Here is a 21,003-nt window from a genome sequence, read left to right as displayed (position 1 = left end):
CTCACACACAGCCAACAATCTGTGTGGACCACGTCTGTGATGTGAACCTCAGTGAACAGTGATACTCACTGATCAGAACTCAGACCCTTCCCTGAGCTTCAGCATGGAAACCATGTCCTGGGAGAAATGAACTAAGCTCATGAGGGAAAGAGCCTCTCACTCCCATCTTTGGAATATCATGGACTTTAAATAGGTCGATGATTTTGAAGAACCAGAAGCTGCGTTATTTGGTTAGCTTAGGGTGAACTGGTCAACCAACACAATGGTGTTCTGATCTAGAAAAGAAAAGTTCTTTTACAGTAGCTGCTATCCTGTTTGTGGACCTAAAGTAGAAACATACCTATAAGCAATTGCTCCTTAAGACTAATGAACCTTCTCAAAGAATTATTTGGTGGTGGTTTAGTCGCTAAGTCGTGTCCGACTCTTGCGGACTGTAGCCTGCCAGCCTCTTCTGTCCGTAGGGATTCTCTAGGCAAGGATACTTGAGTAGGTTGCCAGTTCCTTCTCCAGGGCATCTTTCCAACCCAGGAATCGAACTCGGGCCTCCTGCATTGCAGGCAGATTCTTTACCAACTGAGCTATGAGGGAAGCTGAAAGAATTACTTAGAGCAACACAAACACATGATGGTCAGAAATATACAACTAAAAGTTTGGGAAAAGAAACCATGCTTTTACCCTTCTACTTGTAGCCTTCTTTCCTTCTCATCTTCTAACATATTTCAATATGTTCCAACATATTCCAACCAATAGTTCTAATTTTCCAACAAATAGCTATTTTTAATTTTCCAACAAATAGGCCTGATTACAATGACTAATGGGCCATTTACCATAGAGAGTAACAAAATACTCTCATATGATTGTTCAGATTCTAAATTTATATATATTTTTTATATATTTTATATACATTTATATATGTAATATATATTGTAAATTACAGACTTCCCTAGTGGCTCAGATGGTAAAAGTGTCTGCCTACAATGCAGGAGACCTGGGTTCGATTCGTGGGTTGGGAAGAGCCCCTGGAGAAGGAAATGGCAACCCACTCCAGTATTCTTGCCTGGAAAATTCCATGGATGGAGGAGCCTGGTAGACTATAGTCCATGGGGTTGCAAAGAGTCAGACAGGACTGAGCGACTTCACTTCTTCATACATTTATAAGCATATGCCACACAATGACACATATTTATATCACACAATGCACCCTAGATCCAGCCACAGGTAAACTGTGGCTTTGTTACCAAGGACATGGATATTAATACCACAATGAGCTATGACTGCTCTGTCTGTTGTAAGAGTGACTGAAATGAAAAATCATTGACAATACCAAGTGTGGGTGAAACTATGAAACAACAAATACTGTCCTCCACTGCTTGAGCGAGTGCAAATTGGTTCATCCCTTTGGATAAATGTCCTGCAGTATTTACTCGAGCTGCACATATAACCCAGCAGTCTATTCAATGAACAACAATGTATTCACATATAAGATCACAGGAAGATACAGGAATGCATGTCACAGCATGGCTCTCAATAACCCCAACTGGAAATGACTCAAAGTCCAGCAACAGCAGGGGAGATAAACCAATTGTGGCATGTTCACCCAATGAAATACTACAGAGCAAGGAAAATGAACCAGTTATTGAAACATACAACATAGATGAATATAACAATGGTAAGGTCGAATGAAAGAATTTAGTCAGAAAATAACTCTGTTTATACAAAATCCACAAAAGAGGCCAAGTGAATTATGGTCTCAGAAGGAGGGTCAATGTTTGCTTACCTTTAGCATGAAGGAAGAATTACTGATAGAGGTCAAAGGGGGCATCTTGGATGCTAGTAATACTGATACCTATTTCTTGACCTGGCAGTTGGTTCACTTTGTGAGATCTCAGACTGAACACTTACAATTTGTGTATTTTTCAGTATATATGTTACATATCAATAAGAATGTTTATTATCTTTTTAATTAAAATTTTTGTTTTGGCTGCACCATTCAGCTTGTGGGATCTTTGTTCTTGAACCAGGGATTGAACCTAGTTCCTCAGCAATGAAAATGCTGAGTACTAACCATGGACTGCCAGGGAATTCCCAAGAATGTTTAAACATTAAAATTTTTAAAGTTAAAAATAAGCCTTTTACAGTTATTTTTAAAAACCTTTTAAAATTATATTAAAATTAAAAATAATATTTTTTAAAGAAAAAAATAGACCTGTTTTCAAGCCCAACTGTCTACATATGTAGATAACTGTATTAGTTTACTAGGGCTGCCATAACAGAACAACAGAAATGTATTTTCTCACAGTCTGGAGACTGGAAGTTCAAGGTCATGGTTCTGGCAGGGTTGTTGGCTGCTGAGATCTCTCTTCTTGGCTCAGGGACACCTACCTTCTCCCCACTGTCCTCTCAATGGCCTATTTCTTGTGCACGCACATTCTTGGGGCATCTTCTTTACAGGGGCATCAGATTAGGTCCCCACTCTTATGACCTCTGCTGCTGCTGCTGCTAAGTTGCTTCAGTCATGTCCGACTCTGTGCGACCCCAGAGATGGCAGCCCACCAGGCTCCCCTGTCCCTGGGATTCTCCAGGCAAGAGCACTGGAGTGGGTTGCCATTTCCTTCTCCAATACATGAAAGTGAAGTCGCTCAGTCGTGTCCGACTCGTAGCGATCCCATGGACTGCAACCTACCAGGCTCCTCCGTCCATGGGATTTTCCAGGCAAGAGTACTGGAGTGGGGTGCCACTGCCTTCCTTAATTACCTCTTTACTACCTTAACTGCCAAGTACAGTCACATCGGCAATTAGGGCTTCAACCTATGAACTCTGGGAGGGTTCCCAATTCAATCTATAGTAAACTCTCTGACACTCTCAATTAAAAAAAAAAAGAATCCTTTTCTTTATGTAAAATGTTCACACTTTCAACCTCTAAAATATTTAAATCTCATTATCTTTAAGACCACCTCAAAGTACCAGGTGTTTCCCAAGTACTTTAAAGTCTTCATCATATACAGTTTGTGAAAATGTTTAAATCTAAGGTTTTCAAAATTACATGGAAATTATTTTTAATTCAAGGACAGGGAAAAAACCTAATTATATTTTTAAATAGAACCTGGTTTTATTGACAATACACCATTCCAATACCGATTATACACGAACTCTTGCCACAGACAAGTAATGAATATAGATACGGGTCATCTGTTTAACAAAACCACTACACATGATAAGAAGGAAACACTGAAAAGGAGTACTTTCAAATGATTTAACATAACACATACTTATTGTTACCACCTACCCCGCATTTCTGCAAATCCTCCAGTGAAACTTTTAATCTATTAAATATTTAGTAATGCCAGGGTGACTTATGCTTATTTTCAAATGGTCGCAAAATATGAACGTGATTCTAATGGAACAGAGAATAAATTATCCAAGTAAAAATATAGTGCCTGACTCAGCATTCTTGCCAAAGATCCTGGTTATCCTTCTGTGACAGGATCAACGGGGCACCTTGGGGTTCGTGATGCCTATATAATTATACCCCAAATCTAGGTCACAGCAAGCACCTCATTACACTGAGATTCAAAGAGCTAAACCTTTATTTCAAGGAGACAAACTGTTAGGATAGTCTTTTTTCCAATCTGCTTACATGCTCACATGCGCTTTGGCAATATATATTTAAATTAATACTAAGTCACTTGGTAGCTCTCTTTATCATTTATAACTGTTTCATGCACATAATCTCATATATCACCAAGAACACAATGCAAAAGGAAGTTATCGGAAGGAAAAACAAAGTCCAGTTACTATATGCAGTGTAGCAATCCCTATGGATTAAGTTACCAAAACTTCATGAAAGGAGAATTCAGAGTCAAAGGGACAAATGGAAAATGGTGCCCAACAACTGTCTTAAAAAGATATTTTTAGAGTTCAATGAGTCCCAATTTATTTCTACCACAGTATCTTTGCTCACTAGAAACACTGCAGTTTTTCTTTCCATGCAATTTTGACCAGCTACCTGTCACTCCGCAGGGCTTTGCTGCAGCCTCTGTTCCCTAAGAAGCTTATTTCTTTCTGCTTCAGATCCTTCAGTCTTCAGTCTTGAGATGATTACTCAGAGTGTGGATTCTAGCCCTCCAGGGTCAATCTCCCAGTCCCAAAGGCAGAATAAATATGGAGGCTTGATATGGCAAAGGCCTTGGGTGATTTTCCTTTAAGGGGCTCACCTAAGCCAAGATTGAGGCTCTCCACTCAGACCCAGAACACCTGAATTCTGCCCACGACAACATCAAGCCAACACACACCCCCTTAGTGCCCATCACACCCTGCCCAGCAACTCTGCCACCATCAGAACGTGGCCCCTCACGTAGCTTCATCTTCCTTTCTCTTTCTCAATGTCTCTGAGTCACAAAAGTTCCACTCCTTCTTAACCAGCTCTCTTTTTCTAACTTCCTACAACCAAAATATATCCCAGGTTGCAGAGACCAGAACCAAAGTTTTTCCAGTTGCCTGGAAAGTTACTGAGGTTACTCAGACTTACCGTTGGTGCCTTTGATGCACGGAGCGGATTGCTGAACTCGGGTCATCCTTTGTCTGTGTCGGAAAAGTGGAAGGAGGCAGCGACCAGCCAAAAACAAAGTCCCCATGAACACAACAGGTCAACATGTTTGGGCTGAACAGGTGCTAACTAACTTGGGGGAAAGACAAGGGGAAAGGACCCGAAAAGTGGTGAGGAGATGGTTTCCTTTCCAACAGAGATGGCGCAGCACTCATGGCGGCCAGTCATCTCCAGGAGTGAGATCTCACAGACAAGAGATGATTTATGAGCCTAACTAAAAGGGCGGTCCTTGCGCCGGGAGAGCAGAGTCACCCTAGCAAGCTCCTCCCACATTTCCCCTGCCACTGACAAGCATCAGCTTAAGATGCTCGTGCACCTATATCTGATGAGACTTTAGCCTCACCTGTAACCTATTGTCCTCAGAGATCTGGTTGCCTCTGCTCTTTCTCTGGGAATGAAAGTTCTTTCTGTAACTGAGGACAAGAGTGTTTTGATGTTAGGGATCCTGACACTGCTTAGGGGGCAGTCCCAAACTCCTGAGCAAGAATCCACGTGAACTGAGACAAAGGCTTTGTCTCCAAAGGCAGTTTCAATTACGACTCCAAGATACCCTGTGCTCTATTTGACCTCAGTACCCTCGGCCTTTTCAAGAGCAGGGCTAATCTCTTTTCCAAGCCAAGCCCCAGATGGGAAGAAAAAAACTCCAGCTGGAGGAACACCCTTATCTCAACTCAGGGCAGGCGGTATGGATGCCTGCCACCCCCAACCCCTACCACCACTTTCACTTCCCCAATGAACCCCCAAACCTGGAATCATTTCTACAGGAGTTCACTCTGTTATGAAGAAATCCTTTGTAATGAAGTTTGCATTTCTCTTTCCCCAACGTGCTGGGAAAGAATGTAATTACGACATATAGTCTCACTTAAAATTTAAATATATTAATTAAGAAGCTCCAATATTTTGGCCACCTGATGTGAAGCACTGACTCACTGGAAAAGACCCTGAAGCTGGGAAAGACTGAAGGCAAGAGGAGAAGGGGGTGACAAAGGATGAGATGGTTAGATAGCATCACAGACTCAATGGATATGAGTTTGAGCCAACTCTGAGAGATTATGAAGGACAAGGAAGCCTGGTGTGGTGCAGTTCGTGGGGTCACAAAGAGTCAGACATGACTTAGTGACTGAACAACGAATGACTGTGACATTCAATGGAACAATATCACTTCAATTAAAAGTAAGTACAATAAGACTATATAAATCACAGGGATGACACTGTTAAAACCACCTCTTAAAAAAACAAAACTGAATTCATTTTCATAGACTTCTTCAAACTGTGAATTAAAAAGCTCCTTTACCTGACGAACGAAGCTATTTGAGGTAGTGTCAGAAGAAGTGCTCCCATCGGATCCTTTAAATCTGTTTTTCCTTCTGGCTCCTTTTCCATATGACTACAAAAAAGAAAACCAAAGACAAATGAGATTATTATTAGACCCTCACACAGGAATCTAGACCTACGTCCAGAAAATGTTCTAGATCAAGACAAGGGATAAATTGCCATCACATGAGCATGATTAAAAAGTTATTGGAGACCAAACATATTCCACTTATATGTGGAATCTAAAATATGACACAAATGAACATGTCTATGAAAGAGACTCACAGAGAGAACAGACTTGCGGTTGCCCAGGGAGGCAGGTTGGGGAGAAAATGGAGTGAGAATCTGGAGTTGGCAGATGCAAACTCATATACAGGATGGATAAATGACAAGGTCCTACTGCACAGCACAGGGAACTATATTCAACATCCTGTATTCAACATAATAGAAAAGATGAAAAAGAATGTATATATGTACATAACTAAATCACTTTGCTGTATGGCAGAAATTAACACAACATTGTAAGTCAACTATACTTCAATAAAATAACGTTTTTTTTAAAGTGATTGGTGGAATCACAAATATTTATTTCAAATCAGTGACTTTATAGGGAGGAGAGGGTTCTAGAGAAAGCATTTCATAGTGGTGAATTGGGCTTCCCTGATGGCTCAGTGGTGAAGAATCTGCCTGCCAATGCAGGAGATGCAAGTTCAGTCCCTGGGTTGGCAAGATAGTCTAGAGAAAGAAATGGCAGCCCACTCCAGTATTCTTCCCCGAGAAAGCCCACGGACAGAGGAGCCTGGCCCGCTGCAAGTCCATGGCGTCACAAAAGAGTTGGTCATGACTTAGTGACTAAACAACTACAACAACTGTCGAATTAAAATAATTTAAGCTCTGTTAGCATATCTCTGGTCAAGAGGCAGAGGCCACTAAAGATAATACATTAAAAAAAATAAACATTTACGTGTAGGAGGGACTGGGGCAAAATTACTGTGAGAGGAAAGCAACTTGTCAAAACCCTTCCGAGAGATGAGTGCAGCTGTTGCTAGTCAGTCACTCAGTTATGCCATCCAACCAGCTCGTCCTTTGTCGCCCCCTTCTCCTATCCTCAATCTTTCCCAGCATCGGGGTCTTTTCCAGTGAGTCAGCTCTTCACATCAGGTGGCCAAATTATTAGAGCTTCAGCTTCAGGATCAGTCCTTCCAATGAATATTCAGGGTTGATTTCCATTAGGATTGACTGGTTTGATCTCCTTGCTGTCCAAGGGACTCTCAAGAGTCTTCTCCAGCACCATGGTTTGAAAGCATAATGAAATACTGTTTCCCAGCAGTGCTGAACAGCCCCTTTTTGGTTCTTTTCATGTTTTAATTTATAATTCCACAGGTATTCCTATATTGGTGTGGTCCTTGCACATGATGGCTCAGGAACCTTTACAATATAAATTCTGACTACCTTTACATATAGATAGATTAGTATAGGTTGATCAATCTAGATGAAATATGAATGAAGTAGTGTCAATTCTTCATATTGTATGGATTTAGAGATTGGTTTTGGGAGATGTCGAAAGAGCTATGGAAATGGTAGTGAATTACATGAAATTAAAACATTTTGTACAATTTTTCTGGCCCATTGTTGTAATGTTTGAATATGATGTGAAAAGCTTGTTCTTTTGTTAATAGGAATAGAAAAGGGTTTTATTTGAGCCACTGAGAACTACAGCCTGAAAGACAGCTTCTCAGACAGCTCTGAGGAACTGTTCTGGAAAAGGATGGTTTTCACCAGTTTATTTTTTTTTTTAATTTTATTGAAATATAGTTGATTTACAATGCTGTGTTACTTTCTGCTATACAGCAAAGTGACTCAGTTATATATGTGTATATATATATATACACACACATATATATATATTATTTTTTATATTCTTTCCTATGATGGTTTATCACAGTATATTGAAGATGGTTCCCTGTGCTATATAGCAGGACTTGTTCATCTCAAAAGCCTGCTTTTTAATCACTCAATTATTCTGCTGGGAAGGCAAGAAAAATAAATTTTATGGAATTGTAATAATAAGTAGCAGTAGTAAGCATTTAAGAACAGGATGTTAAAGGTAAGACAGTTTGTCTCAGTAGTAGGATAAAGCCAAGCACAAATCTACAAATGAACTTACTTTTTTTTTTAAACTATATCTACAGCTTACTTTCAGAGCACTAAAAATAAACTATACATTCATTTATGGTTAATTCTAGACAGGAATAAAGGTACTGAGAAAATCACAGATTAAAATATAAATAAAAAATAGCTCAGCACTGAGCTTTACAGGTAAATATACACAGGCAGGGATCCTGAAGACCTTGAGCAAGTTTCTTAACCTCTCTAAACCTCAGTCTTCTCATCCTTAAAATAGTAAGACTTACCTTCTAGGTGGTTTTAGGTATTAAATGAAGCAATGTATTTATAACATTTACTGTAAGACCTAGCACATGATAAGGGCTCAAAATAATATTATAAAATGGGACACCCACATTAGGGTGACAAGGGTGGAGAAAAATTGGGCTAAAATGTATTATGTGTTTAGAAGGCCCACAGAGACTTCATTGGATGATCGGAATTAACAAAATTTGCTTTTTTAAAATCACCACGTTCGGGTTTTGAAAATGCTACTTTTGTTATATTTTACACATTCATATGGTTTTCATTAAAATAGAAATATAAACCATAATATACATAGCACTTAGGCAAGCTGAAATCTCTTACAAACATTTGTGTTATGAGTAATTTAGATGAATCTGCAATCAGTGAGAGGGGTGGTATAATTTTAAAGCAAAAATTTGCCTTAAATATGTTTGTTCTCTTCCAAGTACTGAAGGGATTTATATAATACAAATGTGTTTCCATGGCATTTAATTAACTCTCGACTTCATAAAAGGAAAGACAATCTAGGCTGGGCTTTCATAATACAAGGTTCTCTTCACGTAACAGCATATTCTTCTTACTTTTGTAAACATTATGCAGTAAACTGTTGAAAAATAACATTCTTTCAACAATGTTCTTCCTTTTCCAACTATTATGGAAAGGTTCGCACAGAAGTGTCTTCCAAGGCCTAGCAATGTGAAAGTTTGAAAGTCTCCTTAAAATTAAAAAATAAATTTTTTATATTATTCCATGTGGTAAAATACTTATTACCTTGAAAGCAGTTTTAAAGCCTAACATATTTCCTTGAGGGAAGGTGAGGGCAGGTCTATGTTAAATTTACTATGTAGCTTCATTTGGAGTATACATTATCTTTGAGAATAAAAACAAAATATTCTATCATCCCAAATGCTGTTCATGTCCCAACAGCATCGTTTGGACATGGGTGGGAAAAGCTGCTTTGAAGTCATACCGTTATCATTTATTTTGGATTTTTATTTTTATTTATTTTTATTTTTTTTATTTTTATTTTTTTCAACAAAATGAGTCCTTTATTAAGCCTGTAATGTACTAAGGGCAATAGACAGAAAACAGGAAATATACAATTCTTTTAGCTGGTTATATATGACTTAGAATCCAGGCGTACACACAGTGACAGATAAATATGTTTTTACTATTCAGCTGCTTTGGAGTATAAGCTTTTTTCATGGCTGCTGACACTGCCCAGCAGGCACTGTGAGAACCACACAATATTTAAGACAGCCAGTCCCAGGGGAGGCTGCTGTTCTCTGCAAAAAGTGAAACACGTTTAAAAAGTCATTTTAATTTTTCTGGCCCCTGAGGACACTGTTCATAAACATTATTTCAGGTGTACTTGGCTACAAATGCCATGTGTCCAAGTTGGATTATTATAGGTTTCAACTGTACTAAGATACAGCTGATACACTTAAAAAAAGATGGCATACTGAATTGCACACAAACTGGTGATAATTTATTTTTATTTTTTCGGCCATACAACATGTGAGACCTTAGTTCCCTGGCTAGGGATCGAACCCATGTCCTCTGCACTAGAAGTGTGGAGTCTTAACCACCGGACCACCAGGAAAGTCCCCTGGTGATAGTATTGAGAAAAAATCTTTTCCTTCAATCACTTAAATGTATGAGGGATGATTTATTCAAAGTGTTTCTGCTTAACAGTGTTAAAGCAAGTTCTTATTCATTATATATGTTTACTAAAAGTCAAAATAGATATGCTTAATTACACTTCTATTTACTAATTTCAGCAGTACTTTCTCTCTTATAATCTCCTTTTTAAAAAAATGTAACTGTTGAGTGATGCTTCAATAATGAGTTATTTCCTATAACAATATCCAGGATGAAGAAGAAAATAATTAAAGCAACTTTTGCAAAGCTAATAGTCCATCTTTACATGCTTTTAAAAAGGTTAGTGAAAATTAATACTACCATTCCCAAATGTACCATACATATTTAAAATTGAGTCTAACTTACTAAAATGTCATCTATATAAGTTATTCAAAATTCTGGAAAGTGAGGATCAGACTGTTTCAGATGAAGGAATTAAAAAAAAAAAAAAAAAAACTGAAGGCCAACCCTCACCCAAATGGTAAAAGACAGGAAAGAATAAGTATTCAAATATGTAGCTGCCTAAACTTGGAAAAGAAGTATAGTTTTCTTAACTGGCTACTTCAAATGCAGCTACTTTTTATGAGCAATGGGGTTTCTAAATTTTTTTTAGCAACACTAAGTATCTAAACATCTGCTATTAAATATATGAAATGATTAATAGAGTTTCAGGATGTAAAGGAAGAGAACACAGCCAGGCTGTCAAGAGTGCCAAGTGCAACCCATAATACTCTGTAGGATACATCCCTACAGTCTAAAAGTCACTAATGTCCACTCATTGCCTCTTATTAATAGTTATATTAGCTTAATAAGGAGAAGGAAGTGGCAACCCCCTTCAGTATTCTTGCCTGGGAAATCCCATGGACAGAGGAGCCTGGCAGGCTACAGTCCATGGAGTCACAAAGAGTCGGACACCACAGAGCACGCACATAGGTTAATAAAACCAACCACAGCAAATAGGAAAAAAAGAAAACTGTGTACAACATCACTCATTATTACAGAAATGCAGATCAAAACTACAATAATGTATCCCCTCACACTGGTCAGAATGGCCATCAACGAAAAGTCCACAAACAAAAAACAGAGAGGGTGTGGCGCAAAGGGGACCCTCCAACACTGTTGGTGGGAATGTATGTTGATGCAGCCACTATGGAGAACAGTATGAAGGTTCTTTAAAAAATTAAAAATAGAACTACCATGTGACCCAGCAGTGCCATTACTAGGAACATACCCTGAAAAAGACCCATTATTAAAAAAGACACATGCACCTCAATGTTCATTGCAGCACAATTTACAACAGCCAGAACATGGAAGCAACCTAAATGTCCATGGGCAGGTCAATGGGTAAAGAAGAAGATACGGCACATATCTACCAGGGACGACTATTCAGACATAAAAAGGAATGAGACTGGGTCAACTGTAGGCATGTGGGTGGGTCAAGAGTCCGTCATACACAGTGATATAAGTTAGAAAGACAAAACCAAATACCATATATTAAACATATAGAGAGACTCTAGAAAATGGTACACACGAATCTATTTGCAGGCAGGAACAGAGACATGGCAGTGGGGGGCAAAGGAGGGATGAACTGGGAGATTGGGATTGATATATGTACACTGTTGTTGTTTTAGTCACTAAACTGTGTCCGACTCTTTTGCAACCCTCTGTACTGTAGCCTGCCAGGCTCATCTGTCCATGGGATTTCCCAGGCAAGAACACTGGAGTGGGTTGCCATTTCCTTCTCCAAGGGATCCTCCCAACCCAGAGCTGGAACCCGCATCTCCTGCTTGGCCGGTGATTCTTGACCACTGAGCCACCTGGGAAACCCCCATATATACTCTGTGTAAAATAGATTGCTAGTGGGAAGTTGCTGTATAACACAGGAAGCTCAGCTCGGTGCTCTGTGACAACCTAGAGGGGTGGAATAGGGGGAGGTGGGAAGTGATCTATGTATATATATAGCTGATTCACTTTGCTCTTCAGTAGAAACTAACACAATATTGTAAAGCAACTATACCCCCAACACAAAAATAAAAAATAAATTACCTCTCCTAAAACAGTAGACAAGTAACATTTCAGAAACCAGAAAAAATTTAAGAAATTACCACAAATATATGAATGACATTAAAAAGATATCCACCATTCACCAAGATTATGTTAAGATCATCTTCATCTGAAAGAATGTTTTCTTTGATACTAAATAACTTTTAAAGTTGGATTGCAGTCTTAAACTCAGCAAATGGTCACATGTCCACAGATCATTGAAACCTAATCTCTGTATGATTGGAAGCAGACAGTAGTTAATTACAGCAGACACCAGTTAACTAGAGACTTTAGCCCAGTTTTGCACACAAAGTTGGGTTGGTGGCCCCTGGAAATAGTTTTGAAGATGTCAGCTTCTCTGGTTGATGAATAAGGTAACAGTTCTCCTCCCTATGAACTGCTCCCTGTGAGCATAATGCTGATAACCTGAAATTAGTTTCCAGCCCTCTTGATCAGCATTCACTGCTATTTATCCCTTCCAAATGTGGTCCCTTCCAAATGCGGACTTTCCTCATCTTAGGGTCTGAAGCAAAGGCAACCAAAACTCCATGGAGAGGAATCAGACAGTTAATATCCTCATTTACCATCAGTTTGGGGTGAACGAGGCTATCAGGTCCTTTACTAGGAGAGAAGGCAGTGAGATATCTCCTCCCTAGAAAAGGGAAGAGAGCAAGTTCTCCATATGCATTGGTTTACACAAAAGCAGAAAGGAATCAAGAAACAGAATAAATAGAGCTCTTCAGGTAGAGAAGGGAGAGGAGACAAGGCCAGGGAGGGAGATGGTCAAGGGCCAAGCTTACCTTCTTCACGGTTTACCTCCAGCCATGTTTGGAAAGAACTATTAAGATAGTCCCAGTCACTTAAGTGGTGTCATAATTAATCTGAATTCCCTGTCATTGTGAAAGTCCATGTTGTGCCATAAACTCTTGGCAGGACCAAGACAAGTCCCCGCAGTCACAAAATCTAGGAGGGCGAATTCTTTACACACACAGGATTAACATATTTTGCTCAGCTTCTCTCTCTTTTTATTTGAGTATAATTGCTTTACAGTGTTGTGTTAGTTTCTACTGTACAGCAAAATAAATCAGCTATATGTATACTTACATTCACTCATTTTTGGATTTCCTTCCCATTTAGGTCACCACAGAGCACTGAACCTACTGTGCTATACAGTAGGTTCTCATTAATTATCTATTTTATGCATAGTATCAATAGTGTGTAGATGTCAATTCCAGTCTCCGAATTCACCCCATACTCAGCTTTTCTTAAAAGGACTAAGGCAACAGACTATATAATTCAATGCAACCAAATAGAGCAACAGGTAAACTAATTCTTTACATAAAAGGAAAATAAAATAGAATAGGAACATAAAACCACAAAACCAACTAAATCTCCGGTCACTCAGATAGACAGATATTATGTTTTGAGGTTTAAAACGCACTCAGAAATCCTGATGAGCAGGTTTGTAAATTTCGCCCAGGCAATGCCAGAACAAAATCCCATCAGAGAGGCAAGTGACAGAGGCTGGGGGCAAAGGTTAGACAAGCAAGGTTAGAGGGGCAAGACATGGAAGCCCAGGACCCAAGTCTATTATGCAAAGAGGCTGCAAAGGCTGAACTGAACCTCAGACCCCAAAAAGTCTCTGGAAAGTGGTACTGACCTGGGGGAAGAGCTGCTGCTCTTTTTACATAAAGAACCTTGCTGCAGGATTCAGGATGTTGCCCTGACCAGGCTGTATTAGACAATGTGCTTGAGAAGCATCTGGCAAACTCGGATGGGGTGGAGCCAGCAGGGTTTCGTTGCCAGGAGCAAAACAAACAGGCCCTCTGCTTACTGTGCGTTCATCTCCAGGTGCAATTGGAGGTCCTGGTTACCAGCTCTTTGAGGCCTAAGTGCTGAGATCCTGCTCTTGCTTCACCTGTTTCCTCCTCTGCTGCATCCTGGTCTCAGTTCCTTTCACCCTGAGTGTGCATCCACCCAGCCTCCATCCAGATCTGTTTAACTCCCTGGAGAATTCCCAGTGCTGTGCTTTTAGACTGATGCTGTCCAATAGAAATAAAAGTCACCTACGTAATAGGAATTTTCTAGCAGTTCTATTAAAATGGTAAAAGGCAACAGAGCAAGTGAATTGTAATAATGTATCTGGCTAAATGTATCAAAGGGCATCCAGTAGTCAAGATGGTAAAGAATTCACCTGCTGGGAGACTTGGGTTCAAAAGATCCCCTGGAAAAGGAACTGCAACCCACTCCAGTACTCTTGTCTAGAGAATCCCCATGGACAGAGGAGCCTGGTGCGCTGCAGTCCATGGGGTTGCGAGGAGTCAGACACGACTGAGCGACTTTCACTTTCGTGTCCCTGTGATTGCACTTTTGATATATTGTGCTGTGCTGTGCTTAGTCACTCAATCGTGTCCAACTCTTTGTGACCCCGTGGACTGTAAAGTCCATGGAATTCTCCAGGCCAGAATACTGGAGTGGGTAGCTGTTCCCTTCCCCAGGGGAATCTTCCCAACCCCACTATCAAACTCAGGTCTCCCGCACTGCGGGTGGATTCTTTACCAGCTGACCCATCAGGGAAGCCCAAGAACACTGGAATGGGTAGCCTATTCCTTCTCCAGAGGATATTCCAGAATATCCTCCAGACCCAGAATCAAACAGGGGTCTCCTGCAAAATACAGGTCTCCTCTGAACCTCTGAAAGAAATTGACTTTCATTGAGATAATATCCTTGATATTTCTTCATCTCTATATATACTTTTATTTTTTATTCATTTTTAATTGGAAGATGGCTTCCCCAATGGCACAGAGGTAAAGAATCCACCTGCAATGCAGAAGACATGGGTTCCATCCCTGGGTCTGGAAGATCCCCTGGAGAAAGAAAGGGCAACTTGCTCCAGTATTCCCACCTGGAAAATTCCACGGACAGAGGAGCTTGGCAGGCTGCAGTCCATGGAGTCACAAAAGAGTCTGACATAACTAATTGACTGAGTACACACACAGTTGGAGGATAATTGCTTTACAGCGTTGTGCTGGTTTTGCCATACAGTGTGAATCAGCCATAAGTATATATGTGTGTGCATGCCAAGTTGCTTCAGTTGTGTCTTATTCTTTGCGACACTATGCAGTGTAGCAGGCCAGGCCCCTCTGTCCATGGGATTTCCCAGGCAAGAATACTGGAGTGAGTTGCCATGCCCTCCTCCTCTGCTGCTGCTAAGTCGCTTCAGTCGTGTCCAACTCTGTGCGACCCCACAGACGGCAGCCCACAGGGCTCCCCCATCCCTGGGATTCTCCAGGCAAGAACACTGCAGTGGGTTGCCATTTCCTTCTCCAATGCATGAAAGCGAAAAGTGAAAGTGAAGTCACTCAGTCGTGTCCGACTCTTAGTGACCCCATGGACTGCAGCCTACCAGGCTCCTCCGTCCAGGGGATTTTCCAGGCAAGAGTACTGGAGTGGGGTGCCATTGCCTTCTCCTGCCCTCCTCCTCTAAGTATACCCAAATATATGTATACATATATATATGTCACGTGTATTTTGTATTTTTAAGTTATCTGCATTTTCAGTTGATTTGTACCTGCCTACTTATTTGATCTATATTTTGATGTCTTTTAAAATGTGTATTTTACACGTACAGCACATCTCAGTTCAAACCAGTCACATCTCAAGTGCTCAGAAGTCACATGTGACTAGTGGCTACTGCGGTGGATGGCACAGATTTGGAGTTTTGGAAGGACAGCGTTCAGTCAGCAACTTGACTTTGGAGGCAGACTGTGTCCAAGTTTGCACTGAGACTGTTCAACAGGTTACCTTAAAAGGGATGTGATATGCTTAAATCTACACTCTCAAGCATTTGCAGTTAGATTGTCACTTGCTTCTCATGTAAGAAATAGATCTATTTTGTTTACGACCACCTCCTAGGAATAGAGAGGAGGAGGGTGCCCTCTCCCTTGGCAGGATTTCTGACAGGAAAAAAGATCTTTTGCTTTGTTCATATAGAACATGCAGTATAACCCAGAGGTGAAAGAGAAAGGATTCTTCAGACCAATGACTGCTGAGAGAGAGAGATTTCACAAACGAAAACTCCATTTCTTGGGGGAATTACAGTGACTCAGTGTTGCAAAACAGAGGGATGCTCCAGAGACAGTCTTTTTTCCCCAGGTGGTTTATTGCTGGCCTAGCCTGCCCGGAGACATGGAAGAGATGCCTTCCCAAGTTTTCACAGCCCTGTGATGACATGATTTATTAGATATCAAGTAAACAAGGCAATGTTTCCCTCAGATAATGGCTGTGATATGAACACAATTTAGGGGAAAATGCTTTCATTTTTGGAAGGGAGAACAAGGAGAAGGATGCTGATGCAGCTGAATGTTTATGCCTCTTACCTGCCTCTGTTATCCATTCCTCCCTGCCTCTCTCATTCAATCACTTGTAATTCCTATGGACTGGGTCTCTGGACTGTGTCCATCCGTAGTCCTGTCCTATCTATTATCTTTTCTCTATTTTCAGTTTAGACCTCATTACTGCTTGTCCAAACCGTTACATCAGTCTCCCCTCCAGCAGCTCTGCCTCTGGACTCCGGAGACTCTCAGCTCCCATACAGCATGCTCCCAGGCGAATCTTCTCCATGAGCTGTTACTCTGCTCCTTCCCTCAACCTCTTCCAAGGCTTTTTGTTGTTCATTACATTTCAGGTTCCAAAGCCTTCAAGATGCGGCCTCAATTGCCTTGTCAGACTTCTGCTTGACTAAGCTCTAATCTGTACCTGTCCACGCTTTTCAAACTAGGGATTACAAATGTATCAGACTTGTAACTGCTGTTACTTGGCAGTCAGAATAGCTCCCTGAAGAGCTCTGGAGCATCTCTCTGATAGTCTGCGGAAATCTGACCCAGACTTCAAATCCCTTCTCGAATGCTACCTCTTCCATGAAGTCCTTACAGATTACTCCAAATAGAGTATCTCTGATCTTTCCCTTAGCAACCATCTAAGATTCAGTATTTCTCTTAGAGCCCCATGCCATACAATAGTCATCCATTCACCACCCTTGCAGCTACTGGAATGTACATTCTATGAAGGTAGAAAGTACATCATCTCCTTTCTGAATCATTTCCATGTTTGCAGCAACATCACAAATACTTGTTGCCTTACGTTTAACTACATAAATCACTAAGTAAATTAGTGTCTCTTATCTGCATGCAGTCATGCTTTCTATTTTGCCCTAACTTTGATCTCCAGGAATTCAGGAACTCTATTTTTATCATAAGAATAAAAACTGGAGAGGAAAAAAAAAAACAAAAAAAAAAAAACCCTGAAGGAAGATCAAAGAGAAAAGAGGATCTAAAAGTCCTTTTCTCCATCAATATTTAAGACCTTCATCCTAAAAAAAAAAAAAAAAAAGGAAGCCCCTGAGTACATTTCTTGCTCTCATCTAACCTAGTGAGTATCTAGATAAAATCAGGAGCCTAGAACAAAGACAGGTGTTGGTAAGAATTCAGGCCCATTGGCAGGGGCCAGATGGAAATGTAGGTTGTTAGTTACATGTCCCCACTGGGTTCTGGCAGCCTAACAGCCCAAGGCTGACTAGAATCTAGCTGTTTTACCTCTAGGAGAGAATGAATTCCTCTACAAAAGACGTGGATTTCTGATTAAACAAATGATTGGTTTCTACATTTTTTTCCTGCATTTCAAATCAAAATGAAAGGTGTGTTTTAATCTGCACTTTTAATTCCCAGTGATAAAGTTCAACAAAGCTCCATGACCATGCCACTGGAACTACCATTATTAACAGTATTAAAATAGCTAAAGCAGTCAGTTTCTATCACCTATGAAAACAATTAAGCAGCCAAACATTTTATTACTGTGGCCCACTCCTGCCGACTTTACTACAGTAAATAAGACTAAGGCATTCTCTCCAGCATATACAAATATAAAGTACACAAATTATGTACTTGGAAATTTGACATAAGTATAAAACTATAGAATCTTCCCACAATTTACAATCTAGCAAGCAGAGGTTTGAAATCAACAAGCCAGCATCACTAAGCGGAGGCATTCTCCAAAGTGATGCTTGAAATGAAACCCTAACCTCTTCGCCAAGCAGCCCAGTTAGGAGTCTTAAAATATTTCCCTGCTAAGAGAAAAGTTGAGAGACTCCTTACCGCTGAGAACTGGAGGTGTCTGTAATCCAAACTGTACCTGCCAAAGCCTTACGTAAAAGCCACCTTATCACTGGCCAGTGCCTACAACTGACATCTCCTATTTCACAACAAGCAGCAACCCGGAATTTCCCCAGAAACCGCTAATACTCATGAGAAGGTGGCCTCGGAGCTCTCTGAGATGGCTAACATTTCAAGACCAAGAGAAAAATAAAAACTTTCGCGTCCCCAACTCTCTCTCTTCTGCAGCGAGCGAGGGGTCCAGGCAAACCTGGCCAGTGCCAGGAGGGGAGCCGAGCTGTCCCAGCGGTGTAACGCCCGGGTGCCCAGAGGGGTCGCAGCTGCTTGTGGGGAGGCAGGGGCAGAGCGCCCCCTCCCACGCCCCCCTGCCCGCTCCCACCCCATCACACGCCCCCTACTCCCACCCCGGCTCGGAGCTGGTCTAAAAGGGTCGGCGTCGGAGCAGAGTTGTAGAACCCCCCCGCACCCCCCACCCCCGACTCACGATCTTGAGCAGGTCCAGTCCGCCCGCCTGATTCATGGCTGTCCATGCGCCTCTCCCGGGAAGGGGCGAGGAGGGCTGGCCTCGGGGGGCAGCGTCTGAGGACCTGGAGGTCTCCCCCGCCCCCTTCCCACTGGCTTTGGGGAAGCAGAGGAAAATGGAAGCCGGAGAAGAGCCGGGGTTGGGGTGGGGGGAGAGCGGGAAGGCGGAGAGGAGCTGGGGGCGCCGGCGCCCGGAGAGGGAGAAGTGGGTGGCAAAGCGCGAGGGAAGGAGGCGGAGGCGGCGGGGAAGACCCAGGCCGGAGCGGACGGCCGGGCGAGGGATCCTAGCAGAGCAGGCGGCGGGCGGGATGGAGCCCCGGCGCCCGGGCGGCTCACAAAGGAAGGGGAGGGCGCGGCGCTCTCGCTACCTGTGCGGCCGCTCCGAGCGCCCCCGCGGGAGCCGCGTTCTCCAGCAGTTCCATCTGGATCTCCTGCGCCACCACCGCCGCCGCTGTGGGAGGCGACTTGGACATGTCGCTCTGGACCATTGGCGAAAAGTCGGCCGGGAGCCAGCAGCCAGGCCCCCCCGCCCCACACCCCCCGGCGGTGGGTCCCCTCCTCCTTCCCCCTCCTGCCCGCTCCGGGGGCCGCCCGGGGGCTCGAGGCGCTCAGGGTGTGGGGCGCGGCCGGGCCAGGTTGAAACGCAAGGCGCGGGGGAGCCGGGCGGCGGGGGCGCTGGCAGGGCGAGCGCCGAGCGGGCACGGGAGCCGCCGGCGCCTGGGCAGGTCCTCGCCGAGAGGGAGGGCGCTCCGGCCGCGCGAGCCCAGGGGGAGGCGCGTCGGCCGGCGAGAGTGACAGGCCACCGAAACACCCAAAAGTTCCCCGCGGGAGGCGCGGGCCGCCGGGGCCCCGGGCGCAGCCGCCGCGCGTCGCCGTGGCACGCGCGCTGGAAAGTTTTCAAAGCCGCGAAAGCGAGGCCTCGCGCCCGGGGGCTTCCTTCCCCCGGCTGCCCAGTTCTACTCCCTCCGCTCCCCGCGGGCGGGAACAGGTCGCTGCGGCGGGGTACCCGCGAGGCTCCGCGCCAACCCTGCGCTCCTGAAATCTCTCGAGGCCTCGAGCAGCCCCGCAGAGCAAGTGCCTCCCAAGGACCTCCCATCCCACCGGCCGTGGAAATCACTGGACGACGGCAGGAGTGAGGAGCCGGACCAGACGTGGGGCTGATGGGTGCGAACTGAGGGCTGCGGTCCCCCACCCGAATCTGCAGCTGGCCTGGGCTGCTGGGTCCAAATAGACCACTTCCACGTCCGAAGGTTTTTCCTTTACGACTCCGGTTTGTCTTCACCTTTGCAAACCGCTTCTTGACTTTTCGGTAGAGTTGAGAAGTCTTCCTGTCACATTTTGGGGATAACAAGCATTTCCTTAGGGTTCTGAATCTTGATCAGAGAGTAGCAGCCATAGTAAGAATGTTTCCTTCACAACAGAACTTTCAGCTCTTCCCAGTAAGAGTATGTATGTATGTATGTATGTGTATATATATATATATATATATATATATATATACACACACACACACACACACACAAACACAGACACACACACACAAATAGGGTAGCTCTTATTTCAACAACTTTTACTACGGCGGAACTCTATAGTACAAGTTTTTCCAGCATCAGTGTTGTTTTGTAACAATAGAAAGTATACATTGGATACTGAAATATACATATGGAAATTTACTACAATAGGCTTCATTCAGCTGCCTTTTTTTTTTTTTTTTCTTAAACCATGAGATAAAGGAATCTGCCTGCAATGCAGGAGGCACTAGTTCCCACCCTGAGTTGGGAAGGTCCCCTGGGGGAGGAAATGGCAACCCATTGCAGTATTCTTGCCTGGGAAATCCCATGGACAGAGGAGCCTGGCGGGCTACAGCCCACAGGGTCGCAAAGAGTCCCCACGACTGAGCCACTGAGCACACATTTAATTATTCTGGGATACAGTCCTTGTTCTCAAAGATAAACGTATCCATCTCCATCATACATTGTTTGAATCAGGCTTAAAGAACTAGTGTTGATATGGTTAAAGATTTGGGCATATCCAAAATGTTATTGCTGATTTTTCTAATCTTTGGTGTTAATACTGTCATTGTAATTTAAATGTTACTGGGTGTTCAAAAACAAATTTGTAGAATAAGAGGTTAGATATGTGGTTCCCAGAGGTGGGAGGGGTATTAGCTGAAGGCAATCAAAGGTGCAAACTCCCAGTTATCAGGTATGTAAGCACTAGGGATGTAATGTACAAGATGAGAAATATAATGAGCACTGCTGTATATTACATGTGAGAGCTGTTAACAGAGTAAAT

The 21,003-nt window shown here is 42.7% G+C and overlaps 1 protein-coding gene across 4 annotated transcripts in view; it reads right to left on the bottom strand.

Moving 5' to 3' along the window:
- The window catches only part of CACNB2 (calcium voltage-gated channel auxiliary subunit beta 2), a 411,167-nt gene extending 391,718 nt beyond the window's left edge, over positions 1–19,449 (bottom strand). For 2 of the 4 annotated variants that reach the window (XM_027976664.2, XM_027976665.2), the window contains exons 1-2: positions 19,077–19,449; positions 5,901–5,993 (exon numbers count right to left, since the gene is read on the bottom strand). In XM_027976664.2, coding sequence (XP_027832465.1) covers positions 5,901–5,993; positions 19,077–19,196 — 213 coding nt within the window. In that variant the 5' untranslated portion in view covers positions 19,197–19,449. Of the gene's footprint in view, positions 1–5,900; positions 5,994–18,670 lie in introns of all 4 variants that reach the window. The other 2 variants (XM_027976667.2, XM_012188451.5) reach the window with 2 other exon arrangements.
- Between the last annotated feature and the right edge of the window lie 1,554 nt (positions 19,450–21,003).

Source organism: Ovis aries, chromosome 13 (assembly GCF_016772045.2).
Source record: "Ovis aries strain OAR_USU_Benz2616 breed Rambouillet chromosome 13, ARS-UI_Ramb_v3.0, whole genome shotgun sequence".
Lineage (NCBI taxonomy): Eukaryota > Metazoa > Chordata > Mammalia > Artiodactyla > Bovidae > Ovis > Ovis aries.
The sequence above is the reverse complement of the archived record's forward strand: the minus strand, read 5'-3'. Positions and strand labels throughout refer to the sequence as shown.